This window comes from Taeniopygia guttata, chromosome 6 (assembly GCF_048771995.1).
Source record: "Taeniopygia guttata chromosome 6, bTaeGut7.mat, whole genome shotgun sequence".
NCBI classification, from domain to species: domain Eukaryota; kingdom Metazoa; phylum Chordata; class Aves; order Passeriformes; family Estrildidae; genus Taeniopygia; species Taeniopygia guttata.
This window is the reverse complement of record NC_133031.1, coordinates 22,645,812-22,669,158: the sequence shown is the minus strand read 5'-3', so window position 1 is coordinate 22,669,158 and position 23,347 is coordinate 22,645,812. Positions and strand designations below refer to the sequence as shown.

The 23,347-nt window shown below is 35.9% G+C and overlaps 1 protein-coding gene and 1 long non-coding RNA gene across 2 annotated transcripts in view; one reads left to right on the top strand and one right to left on the bottom strand.

Annotated features, from left to right (window-relative positions):
- ADGRA1 (adhesion G protein-coupled receptor A1) overlaps nucleotides 1–23,347 on the top strand; it is a 254,011-nt gene that overhangs the window by 19,177 nt on the left and 211,487 nt on the right. The window contains exon 2 of the mRNA XM_030276174.4: nucleotides 21,294–21,365. Within this exon, the coding sequence (XP_030132034.4) occupies nucleotides 21,294–21,365 (72 nt within the window). The remainder of the gene's footprint in view (nucleotides 1–21,293; nucleotides 21,366–23,347) is intronic.
- Nucleotides 1,423–17,673, bottom strand: LOC140684447 (uncharacterized). Its single transcript, XR_012056721.1, has 3 exons — nucleotides 5,166–17,673; nucleotides 3,413–3,527; nucleotides 1,423–1,645 (listed from the first exon to the last, which is right to left on the bottom strand). It is a non-coding gene; the product is annotated as an uncharacterized lncRNA (long non-coding RNA).

Below are 23,347 nucleotides of genomic sequence, written 5' to 3'. Positions count from 1 at the left end.
GAGGGCAAGAAGGTACGGTGCCTTATTCTGCTTGGAGATTTTGCCTGGGTGAAGCTGCTCATTCACCTGGGATTTCCAGGTGCCTGTCAGGCAGCAGGAGAGCAGATGGTGAGCAGGTGCCTGGCTGACCAGGGCATTTGTTCAGGGCTCCAACACAGCCAGTGGGTCTGTGGGGTGAAGGAGCTGGTGATGAGAAGTGGGTGTCCATTCCAGAGAGGTTTCTGGAGTATTAAATGATGCTGTAGCACTCCTTTTTACATATTTTGGGTATGAAGGGGAACGTATATTTGTATTTTATTTCAGACTAGCTCTAGTCTGGTCTTAGAGGCCGAGTGCTCCTCTCCTTCTGAAAAGCATTTGATGTGTTCCTGGAGCAGAGCTTGAACTTGATTTCACCCACAGAAATCCCATCAGCATGCTTGGAGCAAGTATTGTGCCACAAAATGGAGCACAGAAGGGAAAATGAACTTTTGTGAAGTTCCTGTCCAGTGCTTGCTGGCTAGTTGTTCTCAACTTCAGAGGAAGCTGGGATCACATCCCATTTTAGTGAGGTTTTGGGACCTTTGTGGTCAGCTTTGATGTCCATTCCTGCCTGTCTGAGTCCAAGCTGGAAAAAGTTGTTTCCTTCTCTGCATTAAGATGTTGATCTGGAGACAGGTTCTGATGAGGAAAATAAGCATAAGGGGAGTGACAGTGATGTCTTCAGATGGTGAGTTATAAATTAAAAATTACAGGTGCAGTCCTCAATGTCAGTTAAGGATAAGAATGTGATGGATGTGAACAAATATGCTCCAGTGATTCAAATGTTTCTGCATTAAAAGTTGTCATTATTGTTTATTTATGAAGTACCATGAAGATGTGCTGGGTTTCATAAATGATCTGAGAAGTAGATGGGGAGGGCAAAGATGCTAAAATTATCAAGGATTTTTAAGTACTGCTTCAGTTCTGCAGTTCTTACAGAAGAATTAAATCATAATGTTTTGAGGTGGATTTATATGTGATAGCTGTTGGATGGTTCTGAGTTTGCCTCTGTCATTTTATTCCATGAATAAGTTGATTGGTACAAGGTATTCAGTACACTTTGAAAGCAATGCAGTAATAGCAAGTTTTCAAATACATGTTAATTAAAGTAATAATATTTTGAAAGTCTGGAAACCAGAAAGAAACCAACTATTTCTGGAACCAGAAGGAAACCAATAGTTCCAATGAATTAACCTTCAAAAAAAGATTCCAAGTATAAAGAAATAAGAAACCTCTTCAATGCTGATATATCAAAATTATCTTAAATTTTATTTTCATGTAGTTGTAAGAAGATGGATTTTAACTGTGTCTGTTAGGAGAGAAGACAATTAAATGAACACATTTTAAAATACTTTAGTGGCAGGGTTGTTTTTTTTTTAATGATCAAGTAATTATCATAAATAATTTTTCAATATTTTTTATTATATACTTATGCATTGAACCAAGAAAAAGTAACATTTTTGTTTTATTTCTCAGGAGAGAAGAGGTTGGGCCAAATGTTTTCCTTGGCAGGCCTAAAGATTGTCAGGATTTAGTCCACCCTTGATATTTTCAAACTGTTTGCATTTTGCACTTGTATCTACTGAGTTCTCATGAAAAATCGGTGTTTGTCTGTTGGGCACTCCTGGAATAAAACACACAATTTTTACTTTAATTTCGTTTAATACATGCATTTTGTAATGTAGCAATGTTTCTCATTGTAAAAAACAACAACAACCACCATTTAAATAATTTTACTGAATGCAGAGAGTGACACTGTCAGAGCCGATAATATAATGCTTTTAAAGGAAATTTGGAACAAGAAATGTACAGTGAGAAAATGTGTTTACACTGGAGTAAATTAAAAGGGCTGCAGGTACATTAACTGATGCTTTGGAGTAACAAGTTTACCGAGGACAGATTTTAAGCAATGTCTTTAAAGCCTGCAGTACTTCACATGGTAGAGGCAGACTTGTCAATGTACAATATTGTCATTAAGATAATTCCTATATTTGTGTATTGTTTACTAGCAGAAACAATCAGAAATAAATTTGAAATATAGGAAAAATTCAGGAAAGCCCTTATAAATGGTAATAGAATAGCTTATGCTGCTAGTTTTGTTTTGATAATTTGCTAAGTGTAGACATACTAAACAAAGTTCCTACCCTTTTTATTTATTGGTGCCTGCCAGCTGCTGTTTATAATGCAACATGTGCTCAGGACAATATATGCAGGGTAATATTTATTTTGATTTTTTTGGCAGGTTCAGGTCAGCTGCACATTTTGTTATTTTACTTTTTCCTTCCCTCCACTTCCCTTAAGTCAGGAACTATGGCTTCCTGTAATGTGGCTTTCGGATATTCTCTGAGGAAATTGAATTTCTGGATTCAAAAGCTACCCATCTCAAGTTCAAGAGCTCTTCTTTCTTCATGAATACATATTTATGAAACTATATAGCTTAGGAAAATTTTAATCAGCCTTGTGAAAGTTCTTTCCCTTTAAACATAGTAGGAAATCTGAAAGAATTTAAAGATAAAGCCACATTGTTGAAGTTTAGCAAACTGTCTTAAAGTCTCATAATAACACTGTAGGATTTAGGAATTTAAATTCCTTTTAATATAGAATGAAAACCACCTGTAGTATATAAAATACTTTGCCTGGTTTACAGACTTAACATTCCAAAGCAGTATGGCAAAGAGCTCCACCTTTATTTTGAGCTTATTGAACTATTTGGAGCTGATAGTCCTCTCTGGGAACACAGTGAATGTTGAGAAGAACCAAGTCCACTTGGAATGCAAACTTAGTGGGGTGTTTTTTTTTTTTTTTTCTTAAGGTATGCTGCATGTTAGAAAGTAAAATACTGGAATTTTCACTTCTTTAAGTGATAATGCATTTGGGAATGAATGAGGATAGTTGTGGTTTGTAGTTATTTTCGCTACTCATTCTTTCTGAATTATGCAGCTGCAAAATTATGGAATATAAACTGTGGCCTGGAATTTTACTTGTCTTATGAATGTTACATACCTTGGGCTAATACAGCTTATAAAATCTGGTGGCAAACTTAAAGAAATATATATAAACTAGTGTCACGTGTCCTGTATAAGCTTGTTGATACAGACAACGTCATTTAAGTTATATTCAAGCTAAATAAGAAATCTGTTAATCTTATTCCTGCATGCCTCTTAAAGCCCACAATAATTTTGTATATATTTTTTCAAAATTATGAAACAAATTGCTACCTAAAGCATGTAACTGCTGATTAGTCAGTGGTTAGCTGATGATTTACAGATGGGAGTGAGATGATCCAGATTGCAGGCCAAGGAGGTTTTTATAGTTCTGGTGTATCATTTGGATAAAATTGCAACCTTGGGTGCTTTAGAAGAAGGATGATCAAGTAGTTAAAGTGAGGTACCTCTTGTTAGGTTACACATCTGTTCTTTATTTGGCTGTGGTGATTATGGTGAAACTTGCTGGGGCATTCATTAAAACATCTGTCTCTTGGGCATCTTTGCAGAGAATATTTAAATCTAAAAATGTGAGAAAGTGATAAAAAGTGAATTCACTTTTATAATTTCAATCTAATCCTGTTATTTGCCTCAGTGGCTCTGTCCTGGATCTTCTTCCCTTGCTCTCTTCTGGCTGTTGCCTGTAGCCCAGGACCTCACTTCCACATTTCACATAGGTGGTGAGAGACTTCCCTCAGGTGCTGAGCTGAGCCTATCCTGATGATGGTTTCCAAAGCTTATATGTAGATATTCTACACTGGTAAAATGGGTACTCTGAGAATATTTTATCTCTGAGCCAAGAGTTTATTGAGCAATTGCCTAGAAATGTGTAAAGAGATTTCTAAACTGATCAGTGACACTCTAATATTAGATAAATTAGTATAATTTAACATGATTGAAAGTGTCAGGATCAGGTATAAAGACCGTCTTGTAGTTTTTAAACCTCTTTTAAAAGTACTCTTTTCAATCTGTAAATGTATAAAAGCAAAAATAATACCTAAGATGAAAGAGATGTCTTAAAAAAAAAAAAGCAAAGTACAATGTACAGAGCAGCCCTATGATAGTTGTTCTACACTCACATGCAAGAGAAATTTGTGACTTGCTTTAATAATGTCACAAGCTTTGTAAACCTATAAAATAGAGATAAATTGAAGAAGCTAAAACTCCAGGTATGGCATTCTGAAAAGCACTAATTTTTATAGACAGAATCCATGTTTGTGGTGAAACTATAAAATGTTGAAGACACGTGTATTGCTGGGTCAGGTGGTGTTAACTGCATCCTTTCAATGGTTTTCATATTCTGTTGACATTATCCAAATGAGGTTGGTAGTTGACTCTCTTATACAGTTCAACTCCAAGTCATTTCAGGAAGTTGTTATGCATTAACTTTGCTATTTTATTAATATCATTCTCCTCCTCTCTTCTTTCTTCTCAGCTGAACTTAAACAGATGCTATAGCTGTGCAAGTATCTGATTTCAGGCTCTAGGGCCAGCAGTAGGTCCTTAAAATTCTGAAATTGGTGCTAGAAATACCCTTGAAAAGGTTTACAAGAGTAACCATCTTATTTTGTAGTACAAGCCATAACTGGAAATGTGATTTCTTCTACTTTAATATAAATTTGCAGTCACACAAACTGTAGTAACAGTGATTTATCACAGCTGTAAAAGATTGGTGCAAGCTCAAAAACTTACCCAACAATGAATGTTTTCATGAGACTTATTGCCAAGGCAGGTATAGGGGAGGTTTTGTTTTTAGTATCTCAGATGATTTAGTTGATCAGAGTGAGAGCAGAGTGGCAATTTATAATTGACAGACTAAGTTAAGTCTTTCTGCCAGGCAGCATTAGGTGTGGAGGAAAGGTCAATGAATGCTACCACAGTTTTTCATTGCCCTTGGAAGCCAAGTATCTACGTGAAAGTCAATGTCAGAATTTCACCAAGTGACAACTGATTTAACCCTTCCTTCACCAGTTTTGAATGCAGCTCTGTCACTGCTGTGAGCAGTGACACTTGTTAAATGGAATGGCTGGGTTCAGTTGTCATCTTAATCTGCGAGAACTGCTGTAAATTTTCAAAACTTGTGCCCTTCAAATATGTATGGAGATTATACGTAAAGAAATTTTGACAGTCAAAATCTTTCTTTCTAGCGCAGGTACTTACAGCACTCTGTAAAGGTGCCAAGGAGTCCAGCAATCTTTTTGATTTATTCTCTACACTGTAGAGGGAGCTGAGAGTACAGCAGACATCTGACATCTTGATGGAGTTCTGGAGATGTGTTCTGAGGCAGGAGTTGTTTGCTGATGCTTTAAGTTTGTGGTGAACTCTGTGGATCAGTAACCAGGCTTTCCTGTACTGGATTTTAAGTCTTGGTACACTGCCTCTGCTAAGTGGAGTGATTTCAGGCTTTACAGCTTGACTTTGCAAAGTCAGTATACTCTGTGCCATATTCTTATTCTTTTAAACTTGTCTGATCAAATTGTGCCATTCTCCCCCTGAATTTCTATCAAATCATATTGGTTACAACTAGGAATGCCCCTTAAAGGCTTAATGTAATATTCCTTAGGATTTGGCAACATAAAGAAACTCCTGGTTTTCTAAAGAGACCTTTGAAACCATTGTTCTCTGGCATTGACAGTGTTATTCTCTGAGGTGTATCCTCTGAAAAAATTGCTAAGTATATCTCGCACAAAGATGAGTGATTGTTTTTCATGTTTGGTGGTGTCATGCAGTGAACTCAGACTTTGCTTGGAGGTTTTCTGTCTCTGCTCAGAAGATCCCCTTCCTGTCCATTCCTTGGGCTCTGGGTATCCCTGGGAGGAACCACTGCTTGCACTGCCCTTCTGCTCAGATGGGTTTTACAGCTGAACTTGATGTTTTACCCTGTTTCACATTAACAGGAAAAGCACCAAGAAAGTGATCTCAGAGAGGTGAGGTAGTTGTGCTTTACTGAAACTCAGATTTAATGGAATCTGTAAAATGAATATATGCTTGTATGTTGGTTTTCATACTCAGTGATTTAATAAGTTCAGTCTTAAGGGTGAAATTAGCTTTGGCTAAACAATGAAGCTGGAGTTTACTTAAGTTGTCTGAAGTTGACTCATGTATCTAAGCTAATTCTTGCTCACAGTTTTTGTTCTCCTGGTATTTCTCAGCAATGCAATTCTTATTCATCCCAAAGCTCAGGTTGAAATCAGTGAAGTGGGAGGGAGAGTTACTTGCTCAGAGTTGCAGCCTGAGATGCCGGAAATTTGATTTTGTTGCCAACTCACCCGGAAGTCCAAAGCAACATGAATAATTCTCTTTCTGGTCCTTTGATTCACTTTCTGTGAAATAATAGTACTTAGAGAAATGGGTGTAATTTTAAGGGCAGAGAATACTCAAATGTGCTTTATAAAACAAAGAACATTAGAGCTTTCAGGGGTAGGGACCTAATGAAGTTCATCTCATTTTTGCTTCTACTAGATTATTCTGGAATTTTTCTTTGATCATAAAGCCTGTGTGAATATTTTTTCCATTATTCCTTTGCTTCTGATCTAACTGTTTTCAATACCTATTTTATTTTGCACTGGAAGCAAAGGGAGCTTAAAATTCTGTGTTTATTCATGTCCTGTGCTATTATCAAGAAACATTATTGCAAAATAAATACAGTCTTAGTTCCGTTCTGCTACAACCAGTGAGAGAAGACTTTGCAATGAAAAATAACCTTTGAAACTTAGCATAACACATAAAACAGTTTTCCATTTCAAATATCTGAAAATCTGTTCCCTTAGAAAAGATTATAAAAATTCTATTAGCCAAGGAATATACCTTTCAGAGTAAGAAAAATTATATATCCTCTAGTATGTGCGTTGTAGTAATGAAAAAGGACACAGAAGATACTCCTTTAGCTTTTCTGCAGTTTCCTTTTGGTCTTGGCTATATGAAACTGCTTTAGGTAGTACTTTAGCATTCAATAACATTTTTTCAGTACATACAGCATGATAATGATCTTCAGATGCACATGTATCACAAAAGATAGCTGTTGTGTCATTCATTACTGTAGATGTAAGAAACATCAAAAGCAATTTAAAATTCCACTTATCTTGGTTCTGCTGAATCATAAGATAATGTCTGAGTGTCTGCACAGCAGTGTCTGAAAGGTAACACATCGCCTCTCTAGGACTGGTTAGTCTGATGAAGGAAACATGTCTGAGTGGGGTATCTCCAGCATCTATAAATCTGAAATGAAGTAAATTTATGGATAGAGTCTTTTTAAAAAGAAATGTGAAAATAACATCTAGAAAACACATTTTCCTCTTTATTTAGTATTGATTCTTAAGGCATGCTTGTGTTGAGTATCAGATGATTCAGCAGCAACTATATAGCTTTTAGTTACTAAGTGCTTCGGGGCTGACAGTCTGAATATTTTGCTATGAAAAGAGCCTTTAGGGAGCCATGGACACTCAAAGTGAAGCTGCTTGGTGAGACTCCCAAATTCTTACTCTCCTTCTGACTTACTGGTACCTGTAAGGAGCTCTGGGTGAGCTTGCATGTCCTGTGCACAGGGGCTCAGCCTTTTCCCCATCCTGTGTGCGCGGGGGCTGTGCCGGGTCCTGCTGCCCCGCTTGGGAAGCCCTGAGCTCTTCCCCTTCTCAAACAGATGGCAATCCCAAAGGTTTCCTGTGGGCTCCAGAGGGGCAAAATGGAGTGTCCTGCAGGGGAAAGTGCTGTGGCAGGGGAGTGTGAGGCTCCCTGCTCTGCCAGGGAATCGCTGCGTTTTGGGCTCCAGGATCTGCTACAGCAGAGGACTTAGTGCATCAGGCTTTGAAGGGTAGGAAGGAAGCATTGCAGAAGTTGTGACTCAGGGCTGGCATTTTCTGGGGAAAAAAGGCCTGATTTTTAAAGGATTCTTCTAGTGTGCCCAGATGATACCCTTGTGTCAGTTTTTCTTCTTCATTTGTTGTTGGTTTTGTGTCCACAGTATCGAGAAACTTCTCATTTTGAAGAAAGTTGGCAACCAGACTTCTCAGAGATGGAGACTTTAAAAAGTGCCAAATCCGTCAAAAACTGATTCCAGAGCTGTCATCTTATAATAAGATGCATTTTATAGGTTTTAAAGCATTTTTGAAATGAAAGAAAAAGCAAATCAGAGCATGACGCATTAGATAACATTGCTGTAGGTAGACAACTGATGTGGATGTGTTAAGTTTCACTTCAGGTATATTGTTTTTATGGGAATGTGTGCTCATCTTGCCATTAAATGCTTTAAGGTAATCTATTAGTCTACATAAATATTCAAATTGGTTAGACCAGAATCATAGATAATTAAGACATTGAGCCATTCTTATTAATATTTTCCCTAGTCTATGCTGAATATAATTGATTTTGCACTGAAGCAATCAGGTCAGATTGCTTGGCTTATGTGAAGGACTTGGAATGAAAATGTCTCTGTTTAGTCTGAAAGTGCCTAATACAAAGATTATAGTGAAGAGATATATTTAAAGTATGTATTGAGGTTTGTGTTACCATCTTGAAATAGTTTATTTTTGGAAACAAAAGTCCTGCTTTTACCTAATCTTTAATACACAAAGCTTTCAGAAAACTTGGTAAAGAAGGACTTCTGATGCCTTCTAAATATTCTGTGACATTTACTGGGGTTAATTCCTGGTACAGTTTCTATATTTCTCCGAGTACCTTGCTGATATTCTGTAAGAACTTGGAATATAGTGGAGGGTAAGTAAGCAAATTTTAGCGAAAGCGACATAACAAGCAAGGAATACCAAAATTACCTTCATTCAATATCAGAAATACAGCAGAAATAGATATTTAAATGAAGTTTGAAAGAAAACTAAGTTTGCTCTTGTTTAGTCTTTCATAGTATGAGGGTGAAACTGATTGAAACGTCATTGAAATATTCAGATTTAATGTTGGAAATCTTATTTGATAATCCACAGAGTGTATGTTACAGTTTATTTTTTTCTAATACAGGTTAAGGTTTTTTTCATTACCATCTGGCTGGCGCTGGGTAGTCTTTTAAGATCTGTTACACAGTTTCAGTCAAAATTCAGTAACAGTGTGAAATACTTGTGCCAGCAACTTGCTGCCTTAAATTCCGTACATTAACCATCTCCTGTGTCAATTCAGTGAGCACAAAGTAATAAGTGTGTGAGCAGCAAAAAAATAACAACTCCGTGTGTTGGATGCGTGCAGTTATAAAGGATAAAATGGCATTTCAATAGAAAAGAGACAGATGGGTGCCCATGCTGATTTTGGCTGTTACAAGAATTGTCTCTTGTGCCTTGTACTTTCTTGTCTTTGATGGATGATGGATCTTCCACTGGTACACCCAACTGCCCATTACTCTAACAGGGGCTTGCCCAAAGAATGAATGTCTAAGGTAGTTATTTTAGGAATTATTTAAGGACAGAATCTTTTTTTGTCATTCTTCTTAAAGCAGGTTGTGCTGATTTTCTAAAGAACAAAAATAGTGTCTCACTTGTAGGTCAGTTGAGTAAATAGCTTGTAATTATATATGTACCAGAAAAGACAATCTTTATCTTACTTTTCTTTACTTGTTTTTCTTCATTAGTATTCATAGCTGTACTCTCTCCCCTAACCCTGCTTTTATTTCTTTTGTGCCTTTTATTTCTTCAATTCTTTCTGAAGACAGTCTCTGTTTTTAAAAAATAAATAAGTGCGACTGGTCTTACTTATCCTTTCATGTCATTTCAGGCATCCCTGAAAGGTGCTATCACTCTCATTATTTATTCAAGGATCTGAAGAAACTTCTGAAAAAAAGAATAAATTATTCTGTCGTCGTTAGTTTAGGAAAACTTTTAAAACTGTTGAAAGAAATGAATTGGGAAACCATTATGAATAACCAAGCTTCCTTTAAAATAGCTGTGATCATTTCAGGATGTGATTCCCTGCAAAGGCTCTGGAATTCCTTGTGGATATTGCTGCCAGAGTTTATTATTTTAAAAGCAATGCATTCAGCTACAGTTATTGTATAACTAAAAGTTTTAGGAGCCATTTGGCAGAAATGCACACTGTGAGGTAAAGCTGAATATTTGCAATCGAGTGTCAAACAAAAGGTGGTTGAGTGAGCTGAACATTGAGTAATGTGAAAGAAACAGATACAGAGCAAGGTAGGGAGAAGTTAGTTGTGTAATGGAAGTTGAATCAAATGATACGTATCTTTGTATTATTTATACCAGTGTTTTGAACAGTTGTGCTGAAAGCTTTATTTCAGAGATTGCAGCTATAGTTAAAATGGAAAGAACATCAAATATTGAACAACACAGCCTTAGGAAGATAATTTTAACTACCTAAGCTGATAGATATAGCATTTGAGACTGAGATTAAAAAAAACCAAATCACAACTGACACTGTCATTGACTGCTTTGGCTTGGAAGCTGGGAAGTAGATGGACTTGGAGATAATTGCTGTGTTGCATTCATCACATGGGGTGAAAACTGCCTTCTCAAATGTCCTAGGAGAATTTTCTTAAAGCCCATTTTCCCAAGGTAACCATAATTTCCCTTCACCAGTGCAAAATCTCTGAGTGATAAGACAAGAGGATATTGCTTAAGTATAAGTACTGATATTGCTTAAATCAGTACTTTTAACCAAGTAAGTGGTGTCTTCTGCTTACAATAATTGATTAATTGTCTAGTTAGGGACCCATGTTGGGAAAAGCAAAGGGGATTCTGGAAATGCTCATGGTCTGCATCCTCGTGTTTGGGGTTTCTCAGTCTGACACTGTCACATTTCTCTTGCATAAATGTCTGATCTGTGCAGTAGGTTTGGAGCAGATGATTTCTGTGCTCTCTAAATTTCAAATTTTTAGGGATTGTTCAAGCTGCTGTAATCCACAGCAGCTATTGTGGATACAATATACAGAATTTTATTGTGGATTACACAAAAGTGTCCTCATTTTACCATGCTGAGCAGTGTTATGATCTGTCTGGGTCTGCTTTAGGCAGGAGATGGCCCTGGATGACCTCAAGAGTCCCTTCCAATTCACATTGGGAGAATCAAATTGTCTGTCATCCTGCATTTTCTCCCTCAAATGGACACTAGCCCAAATCTATTTTTTAAACCATTTTTCAGACTTGAAAGACCTCTAAAAAGAACTATAAACTTGTATGATGGACTGTATTTATTATGTTGGGTTCATTTGCCCTCTGAATTAAATAATAATCACTAACTGTTTATAACTTTGGGCTGTCACTCTGCTAGTATGTGTATCAGTAGCTGTCTGAGGTGCCTTAGAGAAACTTTGTCACTCCTTATTAACAGCTAAAACTCTGTTCCTCTCAGTCTTAGACACCAAATGGAAGGCTGAGGACCATTCTGATATTTAGTCATACTGGTTCAGGAAAAATAGAAAAACAATTTAGATTTCTTAACCTAGCTCTTCAAATACATCCTTATGAGAAAAGATTTTCTTTTCAAATTCAGCTAGAAATTATTTAATGATGCCAGACCAAGTTTTTTTCAGGCTTTCAACTTTAATACGTATTACCGAAAGGATGCACAATGAGTTCTGTATTTCATTGGATTATCAGAAGGTATGCATTGTCATTTAAAAACAATATTACTGCAGATAGCTCTTTCACAGAATACAATTACAGTCCCAGCAGAACTTCTAAGTTAAGCTAAAAACTTTATAAAAACGACAAACCAATTTGTGGGAAAATCAAAATAAATTACTACAATGGAAACTTTTCAGTATTTTTCTGGATTTATAGTCAGCAATTGTTACTGCTTAACTGTTTTAATAACTGAGAGACATGAGCATTTTGAAGACAATTCTGAGCATAGTTTTGAGAAATAATATGGAAACTTTATAATGCTCTTTTAGAAATACATAAAAGATTAGCAAAACTGGGGAAAGCTAAATGAGTGTTTCAGGATTTAAGAGAAGAGCAGTGAGCTGAATAAGAGAAGTGCTGAAAAGATCTTACAAAGGGAACAAAAGGTAATAAAAGAAGTGTAATAAAAAAGGAATGGTGACTCAGGAAATTTTACTCTTTTTTACAAAGTGACTTAGAAGTAAGTTATAGTAAAATCTGAATTAGGAAAGTGAATTCTTTCTTATAAAATTTTAAATTAAATGCCAATCATTTATTTGGTAGTCTTGTTAAAGTCCTTGTACTTAAAAATTTATTTGTAGAACTAAGCATCCTGACTGTATTTTATATAGTGTAAAAAACAGGTTTGGCCCACCTGTGGAGGTGTAAGGTGTTTGTGATCATTTGGCTGAGCAGTGGAGTGTCAGCCCAGGAGAGAGGAGTAGTTATGCTGACCTTGCCATGACTCACATGGTAAATCACTTGCAAAAACCATTTTCAAGTGGAGAACCTAAATGAACTTCTTTTTCCTACTGCAATGAGCGTAAACATTCACGTCCTGTAGGATAAAGATGTTTCTCAGCTCTTGTCTGGTTGGTGCTGCATGTGCTGAAATGCTCAATCTGCACATTGCTCCAGTGCATTGTCCTCTCAGCTGCTCTGCGGCGCCTGGCCGTGTTTGCACCATTGCTGTGAGTGAATTTTATAGAAGTGTGAATGAGAAACAAACATAAAAATGTCATCTTCCCACAATGTCAACTGAGTTGAATGAAAAGCATGTCAAAAGCTAATCCTCCTGCAGACAATCACTTCAGTAAATCCATTTGCGTATTGCACAGGCTTATTCAATGAAGAACTTTTAATTTTTAAAATATTCTGTATGAATCTAATTTTTCCCACTAGAAATGGATTTAAAATACATATTGATAGAAGGATGTGCAGTGATCAAAGACAAAACCAAGAACACCAGGGCATGCTGTCACCAGTTGGCTACATATGCTTTTAGAAATAGTGTTTTATTGCAAGGTCAGACATAAGGATTTCCTTTTCATTGTAGAGAGCTTTGAATGATTCCTCTCTTTCTCCAAAGAAAATGTTGACAATAGGATCTTTGATCTTCAAAAAATAATGCACATGACAATTTAATTCATGTAAATAAATCTGCTAGACTCAATAAGACCCATCACAGGGAGTTAAACATGCTTTACTATGGCTCAAGTAAAGACCATACACACGTAAGGTATAGTGATAAAGTCAAAAATTTCACTTAGATAAAGTTCTCTCTTCAAAAGATGTAATGAAAATGCTGTCTTATCAAAAGATCATATGGGTTTGTTTAACTAACATTTGAAAAAAATTACTAGCTACTTGAAACTCAAGTTCAAATCTTGTAAAAGCCAGATTTAGCTTGACAACTGAATGGTGCTATAAGTGTCCATGTTGTAGTAAAATAGTAATGATTTATCACATTTTCTTATATCCTCATATTTTATGTTGGGTTCAGTATTATGTGATTTTAGGAAATATCACTGCATAATTCCAGTGCTATATTGCTATTGTAAAACCTTTTTCTACAATCATCCACTCATGTTATAAGTTTTTCAGGTGCTGAGTTTTTTGAATACAATTGATTAAACTTATATTCTGTAGAATAGAATCCTGTATGACACCTCGAGTGTTCAGTGATCTTTAGAAATAACCTTTAGACCTCAAGTTCTTGGGGAAAAAAAAAAAAAAAAAGTTTTACTTAATAGGATCATCTAGTTCAGAAATTCTCTAATGCTTGACAAAAGTCATAAAATAGACAAGCACATTTTCAGAAGTACTTGCAGTCCTATTAGTAATGCTTTGATTCCTACTGCTACTTGTCCTGTTCAGTTAATTAATATAATTCTGTAGTGGAGTGGGTTTGTTCAAAAGCTGAAAACTCTTTTAACTCCCCCACTGTTAGGAAATCATATTAAAATTTCTATTTGAGAGTGACCTTGCTGCTTCCTTTTGTTCATACATTAATACCACTAAACCAGTACTGGGGAGAGATGAGTTGTGTGTCCTGCTAGTGATGGTAATATTTTGTTTTACTGTTTGAATTGTAATGTTGCTTACAAAAAAGGGCTCTTGAATATGACTTTACCTAATTAAATCAGTTGATGTGGTAATTAATACAAGAATTCTCTGCATTTGGTATTTTGAATGTGGTCTAGGAGTCCCTTACATCATCCAAGAGGACTCTTGATGAAAAACCAGCAGTATGAAAACCAAAGACAAAAGAGTAAGAGTTTTGCCTTATACTTTAAATTACTGAAAGTGGGGCTATTGAACAGTGGTTTTCCACAAAAGCAATATTCTGTTTTCATACTACAGTTTCTCCCACATTCCATTAAATTTATGACATACTATTAATGTTAATTTGTATTTTTGGAAGGACTTTACATAACTCATTACCTAAAAGGAAATTTCTTGATGCTTATGCTTTCTTTTGCTATCGTCAAATAGTATCAAGATCTGGAAGCTGCCATTGTGTTGGTACTGTACTAATTAGAATGATAATTAGCACACTGTTACTGCCTCTTTGACTGTAGCTGTTTGAAGGTTGTTTCTGCCATATGAACATGCTATGTACAATAGAAAGCACTTTTTGGAGTATTTTTTTGTTTTCACTAATGTTTGGTATTGCTGCAAGTGAATGGGTTTAACAAAAGCTGGTATACATGAAAGATAATAACAAAACCAGCTGGAATCAGAGGTGCTGAGAGACTAGGTTTTATTGCTTTCTACAGGATTTTTGTATTATTCTTTTTAAGAATGCTGACCATGTGCTTTGTTTGGTTTGAAAAGACAATACAGTGGGCCACAATCCCCTTCAGGAAGAGAGGTGTCACTTCAGGCCATTATATGCTTCTTCATTCTTCTGATAATTTAGCTTAATGCTCTTTTAAGTTTTGATGTTCTCAAAGTCAGAAAGAGAGGTAGACACTGAATTACTGTACACAGATACTGATATATAAGAAATTAATAAATACTCCCCATATCTTTACAACTTTTCCTTCCTTGTGTTTGGGTATCAGACTGTGTAGATGTCCACCACACCCCATCCGTCTCGTGAGCTGTCAGTAGTGTTTTCAGTCCTCTTTCTCTTTTCACTTGTTCAATCAGTTTTGTTATTGTTCTGTGACTTCCCTCCCAGTCTGTCTGTATAGTTCTAATGCTGTCTGTTGAAGTCTTAGGTAGTAGCTCAGCTGTGGATTTCAGTTTGGAGAGAGGAATAAAAAAGTGCAGTTAATATCTGTATTTTATGATAGCTCCATGTATATCTCCACGTGTGGCACGAAAAGTAGGTATCAGTTTTTAAATTTATTTTTCTATTTCTGCCATGTTTTTTAGAAAACTCAATTTGTTTCTGTGGTGTAGCTCTCAATGAATTATGGATGTTGTAGGGAATAAACAATAATCTGGTTTACCAAGAAGGATTTAAAAAGGTTTAAAAAATTTAGAACAACTCAGTTTTTGATTTTACACTGTAGGATTTTAATACAAATGATTCCAGTCTTATTCTGATACCATAAAGAAATAAAATTCATTTTTCCCTACCAGTGTTCAGGGAATTTCACAGGATGTCTGCTCACACTCCCTTTGTATTTAACCACATACCACATGTAAAGAGAATGAACATCTTAAACTTCAATATGTCAGCTGTTATCAGACTTCCTTGAAACATTATGAACTACTATTTGTACTTAAATTGTTATTTTGAAATAAAAGACACTTCAAGTTGCTTGATGTTAAGTTAGTTAGATGTTAATTGTTAGTTGTTAGATGTTAGATGTTAGCTAGATATTAGTTGTTAGATGTTAAGAGAAACTGCAGGACTCAAAAGACAATTTCTAACAGAATCACAACACAGTCGTTCCAGATGTACAGTCTTAGTAGACCAGGTTTTGTCATTTTTCAAATTCTCTTGGGTGTCTGCCTAGCACACCTTTCTACTTGAGAAGTGGAAAACTGAACAGGGATTAAGAGGAAGTGCACAACAGGGGCAGGTGTGGCTGAGGGTCTGGGGTGTGTTTCCTGTAGCACTTGACAGTCCCTTCAGCTGTGCTCAGTGAGTGGGGCTTCAAAGAAGGATTCTGGAGATTTCAATTTTCTAGACATGGTCTATTATGACACAGTCCTGGGTCAAGTTTGCTCTGTACCAGCTCTTGGGCTGCTCAGCAGAAAATCAGGTGAAAGTTGACATTTTACTGATTTTTAATGAAGTTTGGGTGGGAGTATTTTGCTTGCGGTTTTCATGTATTTCCCCCTGTGAATATTATCAGAGGAAATACATATTTTCATTAATGGGTCACACTTCCTTCTATGTTCACTATGCATTTGGGAATAGCAGTCTTCTTCTGCATTTCTTGTCCTCCACGAATTTGGTTATCTGAGCTGTGCTTTCTCTGTGTATGCTCTGCTGTGTGAGCTCACAGGCTTTGGGCTTTGCTGGGTGGGATGCGGCACCATCCCACTGAAAAAGCCTCAGCTGTGGATTGTGTTTACTCTGTAATGTCATTGACTTTGGAGACTTACTGAAAAGATTCCTTTTCTCTGAGAGGTTATAGGAAGTTGAAGTTTGTTTGCATTATGATTGAGAGCTCTTTATTTGATACTTTTAAAATACTATAGTAAGTTCTCTTATGCTGGGCATTTTTTATACTTGAATGAAACTCTGTTGCACAGCGTCTCATCATCCTGTACTTTCAATGGTTTCACAAAACCAAAAATTATAGCAGCATTTTAAGCAAACTATGATTTGTGGCTTGTTTAATTCAAATGGAGGAATGAGAAAAAAAATCAGAGGAATTAATTTGCTCCATTAGAACAATGTATTCTTTTAGTTGTGTCTGTCCTGTAAAGCAAGGATGCCAAGGAGAGAGTGGAAGTAGTGGCTCATGGATTGTCCATGCTTCTCCACTGTTAGCATCTCCTTGGCAGGATTTTGGTCCTGGTGTTAATGAGGTTGGTTGGTTGGTTGGTTTCCAGTGCAGGGTGGATGAAATTGTGTTCAGCCTGTGCTGCAGCCCCCCAGGGAAGCACATTTGTGCCGTGAAACTACGTGCATGGAATAAATGCTTTAGGATGTCAGTGCAAGTCAAGAGAGGGTGTTTGAATGATATCCCTTCAGGACAGGAACAGTGCTGGAGGGCTCCACAGGGCCAGGAAAGGACAGAGCTGGTGTTGAGTTAATATCTTCTGAACAGCCTCCCTGGGGTAAACTGTCCCCCAGCGTGTCTTGGGAGAAGGAGCAGCAGAGACACAAGATTTCAGAGGGTCAACTGCAGTAACAAAGTGGTTCATAACATGTCTGATCAGCAGAGTGGTACTGACAAGTAAATTGCTCCCCAGCACTATTTTAGTTGTATCCTGTCAGAGCTGGGACTGAAAGTACCTTGATTTGGATTTTCAGTTACTTGGGCTTAAATCATTAATATATTGTGCAAAGACAGTTTGCAAACTGCTTTAAATGCTTATTAGAGACTTCTTCCTTAACAAAACCAAAAAAAATAAACAAAGGAAAAAACCCACTGCCATCACCAAAAAAAAAACCAACCCCTAAACCAACCAATCAGCCAACCCAAAAACCCCCCAAAACCCAAACCAAAACAAAATCTCCATTAAGAGGATTTTGGTTTTGGAAAATACTATCATTGAAATGAAGTGTGCTCATTTTTCATAGTATTTCTTCTGCTGGAATAAAATATTTAAAATGTGAGATTCTAAGCACATGGCTAAAAACTGATAATTATTTAAACCAGCTGCCTAGTGGCAGTGTATAGTGAGATTCATCACTATGATTCACTAACACATCAGAAAAAAAACCCAAAAAGCAAACAAGTGAAAATGCTATGGATAGATAAAATGTGAGAAGTACTTATTCACAGTGGGTGCATGATGCTGGTTTATTTTTAAAAAATGCAGCCTCTATTAGAAGTTTGATTAGAATGAGTCAGTTGCTGTTAGATCTGACAGTTATAAATTTGTTATTAGCTTTCCAAAATAAAATACATGAATAACACTATTTTTTTCATGTGCTTATTTACCAAACCATTGCATCTGTAAGTTTGAGAAAAGGATGCTTATCACTGCAAAATTTCTGCAGATCTTTAATTAGAAGCATTTCCTTGTGAGCAGATGACTGTATTCGAGGGAAAAAAGAAACTTACCTATTTTGGCCATACTTGACACATTTCATGTCCATTCTGTTACTTGTCTAAAGAAATAATGTACAAAAATTATTCAGTGTAATTTCAGCATCAAGAATAAGAGCCACAATTTTTCTTGGCATTAATTATTTAAAAAGATTTTTCATTTTCTCTAGTTTAGCCTCATTTCTCTATTAGGATTTTGAACATTGTAACCAAAACTCTCCTCCCATCCATGCTCATACTCACAGCAAATATTATCAGACGGGAAAGATGTTACAAGTTGCATCGAAAGTTTAGTAAGTGATTTATTACTGTATGAAAAATAATGTGATTTATGTTTGCAAGTGAAGTTGTTCAATTTATTCACAGAATTGATCTTCAGTGCAAGCCAAATCCTTCTTGGTAACAGCCTGTTGCAAGTTCTTGTACATCACTAAAACTAATTAAAAACAGGTGGATTCTTCTCATGTAGCAGTACCACCCAGATAAATGTAGATAACTTGTATGAATTGTTAGAATGTTGTTTGCCTTGGGGACCATACTGGAATTTTAGGATTCTCTAAAGCTGCATTTCTGAACAGAAAAAGAATAATATTTTAACTATGATACCCGTATTACTTTGTTTATAAAACTTGAATTTAAGTTGGTGATGTAGAGAAGAGGAAACCCTGAAGGAAACTTAAGTTTTGGAACCTGATCTCTGTGTGAAAGTCTCTATGAAACTCTGGTATAAAGATTTGAAGGGTTTCATTTAGAAACTCAAATCTACATAGCTAAGGTTTTTTTTGGTTTTTTTTTTAATTTTTTAAAATTTTGTTGTTCACATTTTCAAAACTCAGTTTATCTTTTGCAAAAATGAATGAGAATTGAAGAATCATGAGCTGTGTTTGAGTATTCCATTTATGAACTAAATGGCCTGCTTAATCTTGTGATTTATTACTAGTTTGATAGTTCTCTTTAATTAATAGGAGTTTGTTTTATGTGGGCTAATGATGCTGGTTTCAATCTGCGTGCGTAGGGCTGTTCATAATGGAACAGGGAGGTAGAGCAGGAGACCACCTGACTTGTGCTGCATTTTCATGGAGTGCCAGCAAAGTTCAGACTGGCCTCTTTTTCTGGGCAGAATGATTAGAAGGCTGGAAAAACAATTGGCACAATGAAATTTTTTTATAGACAGAAGTACTTGTATCTAAACCAGCTGTGAGTTTTGAAGTAATGTATCTTTGCAAATCAGACTATGCAGAGTGGTCCAAATATCATCTTTGTATCTAATGTCATTGTAACAGACCTCAAAGATGGTCTCTGTGTAACAAGGCATATTAAAATAATGACCCAATATGAAGCAGACTAATTTATGCTAGTCTTTCCAAGCCTAGCCAATTTTAATTTTAGGTCTTCATTTTTTCTTGACTGACTGCAGTTTTGTGCAGCCTCAGATGACAAGTTGAATAAAAGAATAAAGTAATAGAACACTGAAAATAAAACACTAGAGCATTTCATTTATTTACATTTTCTAGTTTAGATATTTTGAATTTTAAACAAGTCTTTCATCATGTCACTGCTGAAATGTATTCCTAAAATGGTAAAGAAGAGTTCATGAATTAGATAAATCATATTATCATACATATGATTTTTAATCTGAGAAGTAGGAGGAGGAACTTGTGAGATGCGGTGTTTTTTGGTTGATGGAAATAAACTGTGTGTATATTGGAGCAGGTTTATTTTTTGTTGCAAACTTAGGGTTCTGTGTGCTTTCAGATGCATGGGTGTAAGGATCATGACTGATGCCAAATTGCCACTTGTGGGTGCCACTGTCTGGTTCTGGGTGAGCAGTGATGCTGCTGCACACGAGTATTGACAAGCAGCACAGTGTAGGACGGGTCAGATCTGAGCACCTCTCTTCTCCATGCAGATGGCCCACGGTGGGTCATCAGCTCACATCAAAATATGCATTTATTTATTAATTTTAGATCTGCAGAAATCTCCAAATCTTACTAACATTGCAGTATTTTTACTTTGTTACTTGAAGAATTTTTTTTCCCTGTGAGTCAGTATTGTTACATTTGCACCTAGACTTGAGATTTTATGTGGTAGGTTTGTGCTGGGGCAAAGAACTTACTGTTCATATACAATGGCAAATGCTAACAGCAAAACTATCTTGTCTTGTGTAACAGATTGTTTAAAAACATTGCAAAAATTAAAAATTGATCAAAAAATCTCAAGTTAAGAATATAAAATTTCTTTTGAAAATTTTTTGTTCTACTTTCTGTCTTATTGCAAACTGCTTGTCTTATTTTGAAATGTACTTTTATGCACTAGAGAAGTATAATTTATTGTAAATTTTACATTAAAAGACTAATTTCTCAGGCAGTTGAAATTAGATTTTTTCAGAGACAAATGTTTCTTACGCACATTGCATAATCATTAGATTAAAAACCCAATTTCTCCAGCTTCTAAAACAAACCATTTCTTTTGCATATTGGAAAATTTTTAAGGAGTAACTAACATCTTCAGAACAAGTGCATGTTCATACTGTATTGCTTCTGAAATAGCTGGGAACATACAGGGATGGAAAATCACTGAGCTAGAAAGGATCACTTGTGACATGCACAGTACCTTAACATAAAGAGGAAGAATAAACAACTTTTTCAATGGCCTGCATGCAGGGTCAGGTTGCAAGTGTGTGACAGTGGTGGTGCTTGATGAGTCAAGCATAGCTTAATTACTGAATTTCTACTATGCAGAGGTTGCAACAGGAAACCATTTTTGGACTTGTCTGTTTTTGTTTGTCTCTCCTATAGAAAATGAAATACTTTGTATATGTGAGCTATCCATGGTGTGATGGCTTGTACCTCCCTGCTACAGCAGCCACTGCAAAGTGATTTTGTTGTCCTCTAATTTACTGGAACGGTTTTTAACATGTCTTTTGCTTTACCAGCCTTCTTGCAGACTAGGAAGACCAGCAAGTACCTTACTGATATTTAGAATCTACTAGTAAAGTGTAGGCATTCAGTAGTCTTAGAATTTTCAAGCTGGAGTCAAAATTTGTTTCTTGACATTTTTATTGCCAGTACTTTTATTTAATAAAGAAGAAACCATGCACTTTGGGAAATGGTAATCCTTATTTACGGCTATGATGGGAAAATGCAAATTAAGCAGTGAATTTTGTGATTAGTATTTTGCGGAGCAGTCACTTACTATAATTATATGTTTTAGATCAGTGGAATTATTATGTTCTATTAACCAGATTATTTCCTGACTTCTTGTAGGATTCTGAGTAACAACAAGATCTTGTGGTTGAAGAATGGCTCTTTCTTTGGGCTGAGATCCCTGGAGAGACTGTGAGTAACTGATCAGCCTTGCTCCACCTTCAACTAAAAGTCTTTGTACTTTAAATATAGAAACAAACACCAGATAAGGAAGTTGAGATGTTCTGAGCTGTATTGCACAGTAGAGTTTCTAGGCAATCATCAGGTTAAGAAACAGCATAAAAATGAGTGCATGGGGATGGACGTGGAACATGCAGGAAAGCGCTGCCATCAATTTGGAACTAAAATAAACATCCAGTCAAAGCTGTGTGCTATGCTATGTACACTATCACAGCAAAGGCTGCTCTGTCTAATGGTAACACTAATATACCTGACATGTAGCTTGGCTTCTTTAACTCATTGGTCTCCAATATTTCTATTTTAGATCTATAATAATTTTAATTTTCTTCTATATTTTATTTATAATATCAGCAAATTGGACAGCATTTATCACAGGAGCAAACAATGACTTTGATAGAGCTCCATGGTCATTTATTTCTAGCCAATATTTTGAAGGAGGGAAGAGGAGCTCAGGAGCAGCTAATGAGTTAGGAAGAAAATATTTGGAAACGGCAATGGAAATAAATAAGCAGTAATAGCTACACTATAATAACACTACTTTCTGTATATAGAGGTCAGTCATTTGAGAATAATTCTGAAAAAGCCTAAAAGGCTATTTTTTATATCTTTAGGCAACTTCTGATACCAGTACATCTAAAATGAGTAATTATGTCATGCCTATCTTACAACATCTCCTGCAGCTTAAGCTAAATTATGTTTATACTGCTTTGTAGGAGTAGCTGTATTTTGTAGAACACTTGGTATAAATTGTTGCTACATTCATGAATGCATGAATGTATTCTGTGTGGTGTGAATATTTCTGTATGGAAAGAAGCTATGTATTAAAATCAACCTTAACTAATATTTTTGCTATAGATGTGTGTTCATTGTCGTGGAATAAAGTAGGTAAGTATACCATACTGAGCTGTTTGAGTGTCCTAAATGTGGTTTGAAAATAAACAATTTATTTCAAGGTCTACAGCGGTCCCTTTGAAAGACTGGGGTAAAGTGGCTGCCAGAATATTTATGCTGAGTAACATTGCATTTTCTGTGCATACAGTTATAGTTGTATTGAATACTTCCATTAATGTTAAATATTAATGTATTAAATGATACGGAATATTAAGTAGTATGAAATGGAGAGTAATGTATTATTTACTAACTGGTTTAATATTAGGATTAATAGTGATATGACATTTGTAAAGAAGTCTACAAATATTTTAAACAAAACAATTTAGAACATAGAATAGAATTACATATTTATTGCAAGAAGGGAAATTAGTAAGTTAAATTCTCATGTAATGTAAGTGTAATTAATGTAGTGTTTAGAACTAAAATAAAACATTTCCTCTGAGTTTTTTCTTAAGGTTTAATTTTTCATTGGGGAATTATACTGAGCATGTAGTTTTAAGAATTTTATTAGTTAACTAGTGAGAGAAATAGTTCAACCTGAAAAGACATTACAAACAAAACTAAGAACAGTGAGAAAGCAGAAAAACTGCCTTAGGTATGTTGCCTCAAGTACCATTACAATCTAAACAATTTCATTTTCTTGTACTGATTTTTCACAACAGTACAGATAAAATTAGTATCATCTCTTCTGTTTATAATTCTGTTTGGCTATGGTGTTAATACAAAATCCATGAGTGGTCTGTGAATTGAAGACTGGAATTCCAGTGATGACATTCTTATGATTCAGCCTCTCTGTTTCATTTGGGGCCACTCGGGCCCCATATGCTTCTTATCAATATCTGTGAAATCCCAGTTTCAGCTGTAGGAGCGAGAACAGCTGGACCAATCTACTAGGAGGTGAGTGTGAATGAATTACAGCTGGATGAGTGCTCCTAGCTCTTGGACAAAGGTTTCCCCAGCTTTGCCTTTTGGATAGAACCTAATTCAGAGAAGTATTTCAGGTGCTCACAATGGAGAACTGTGGCAGCAATTGCTGTTGGTAT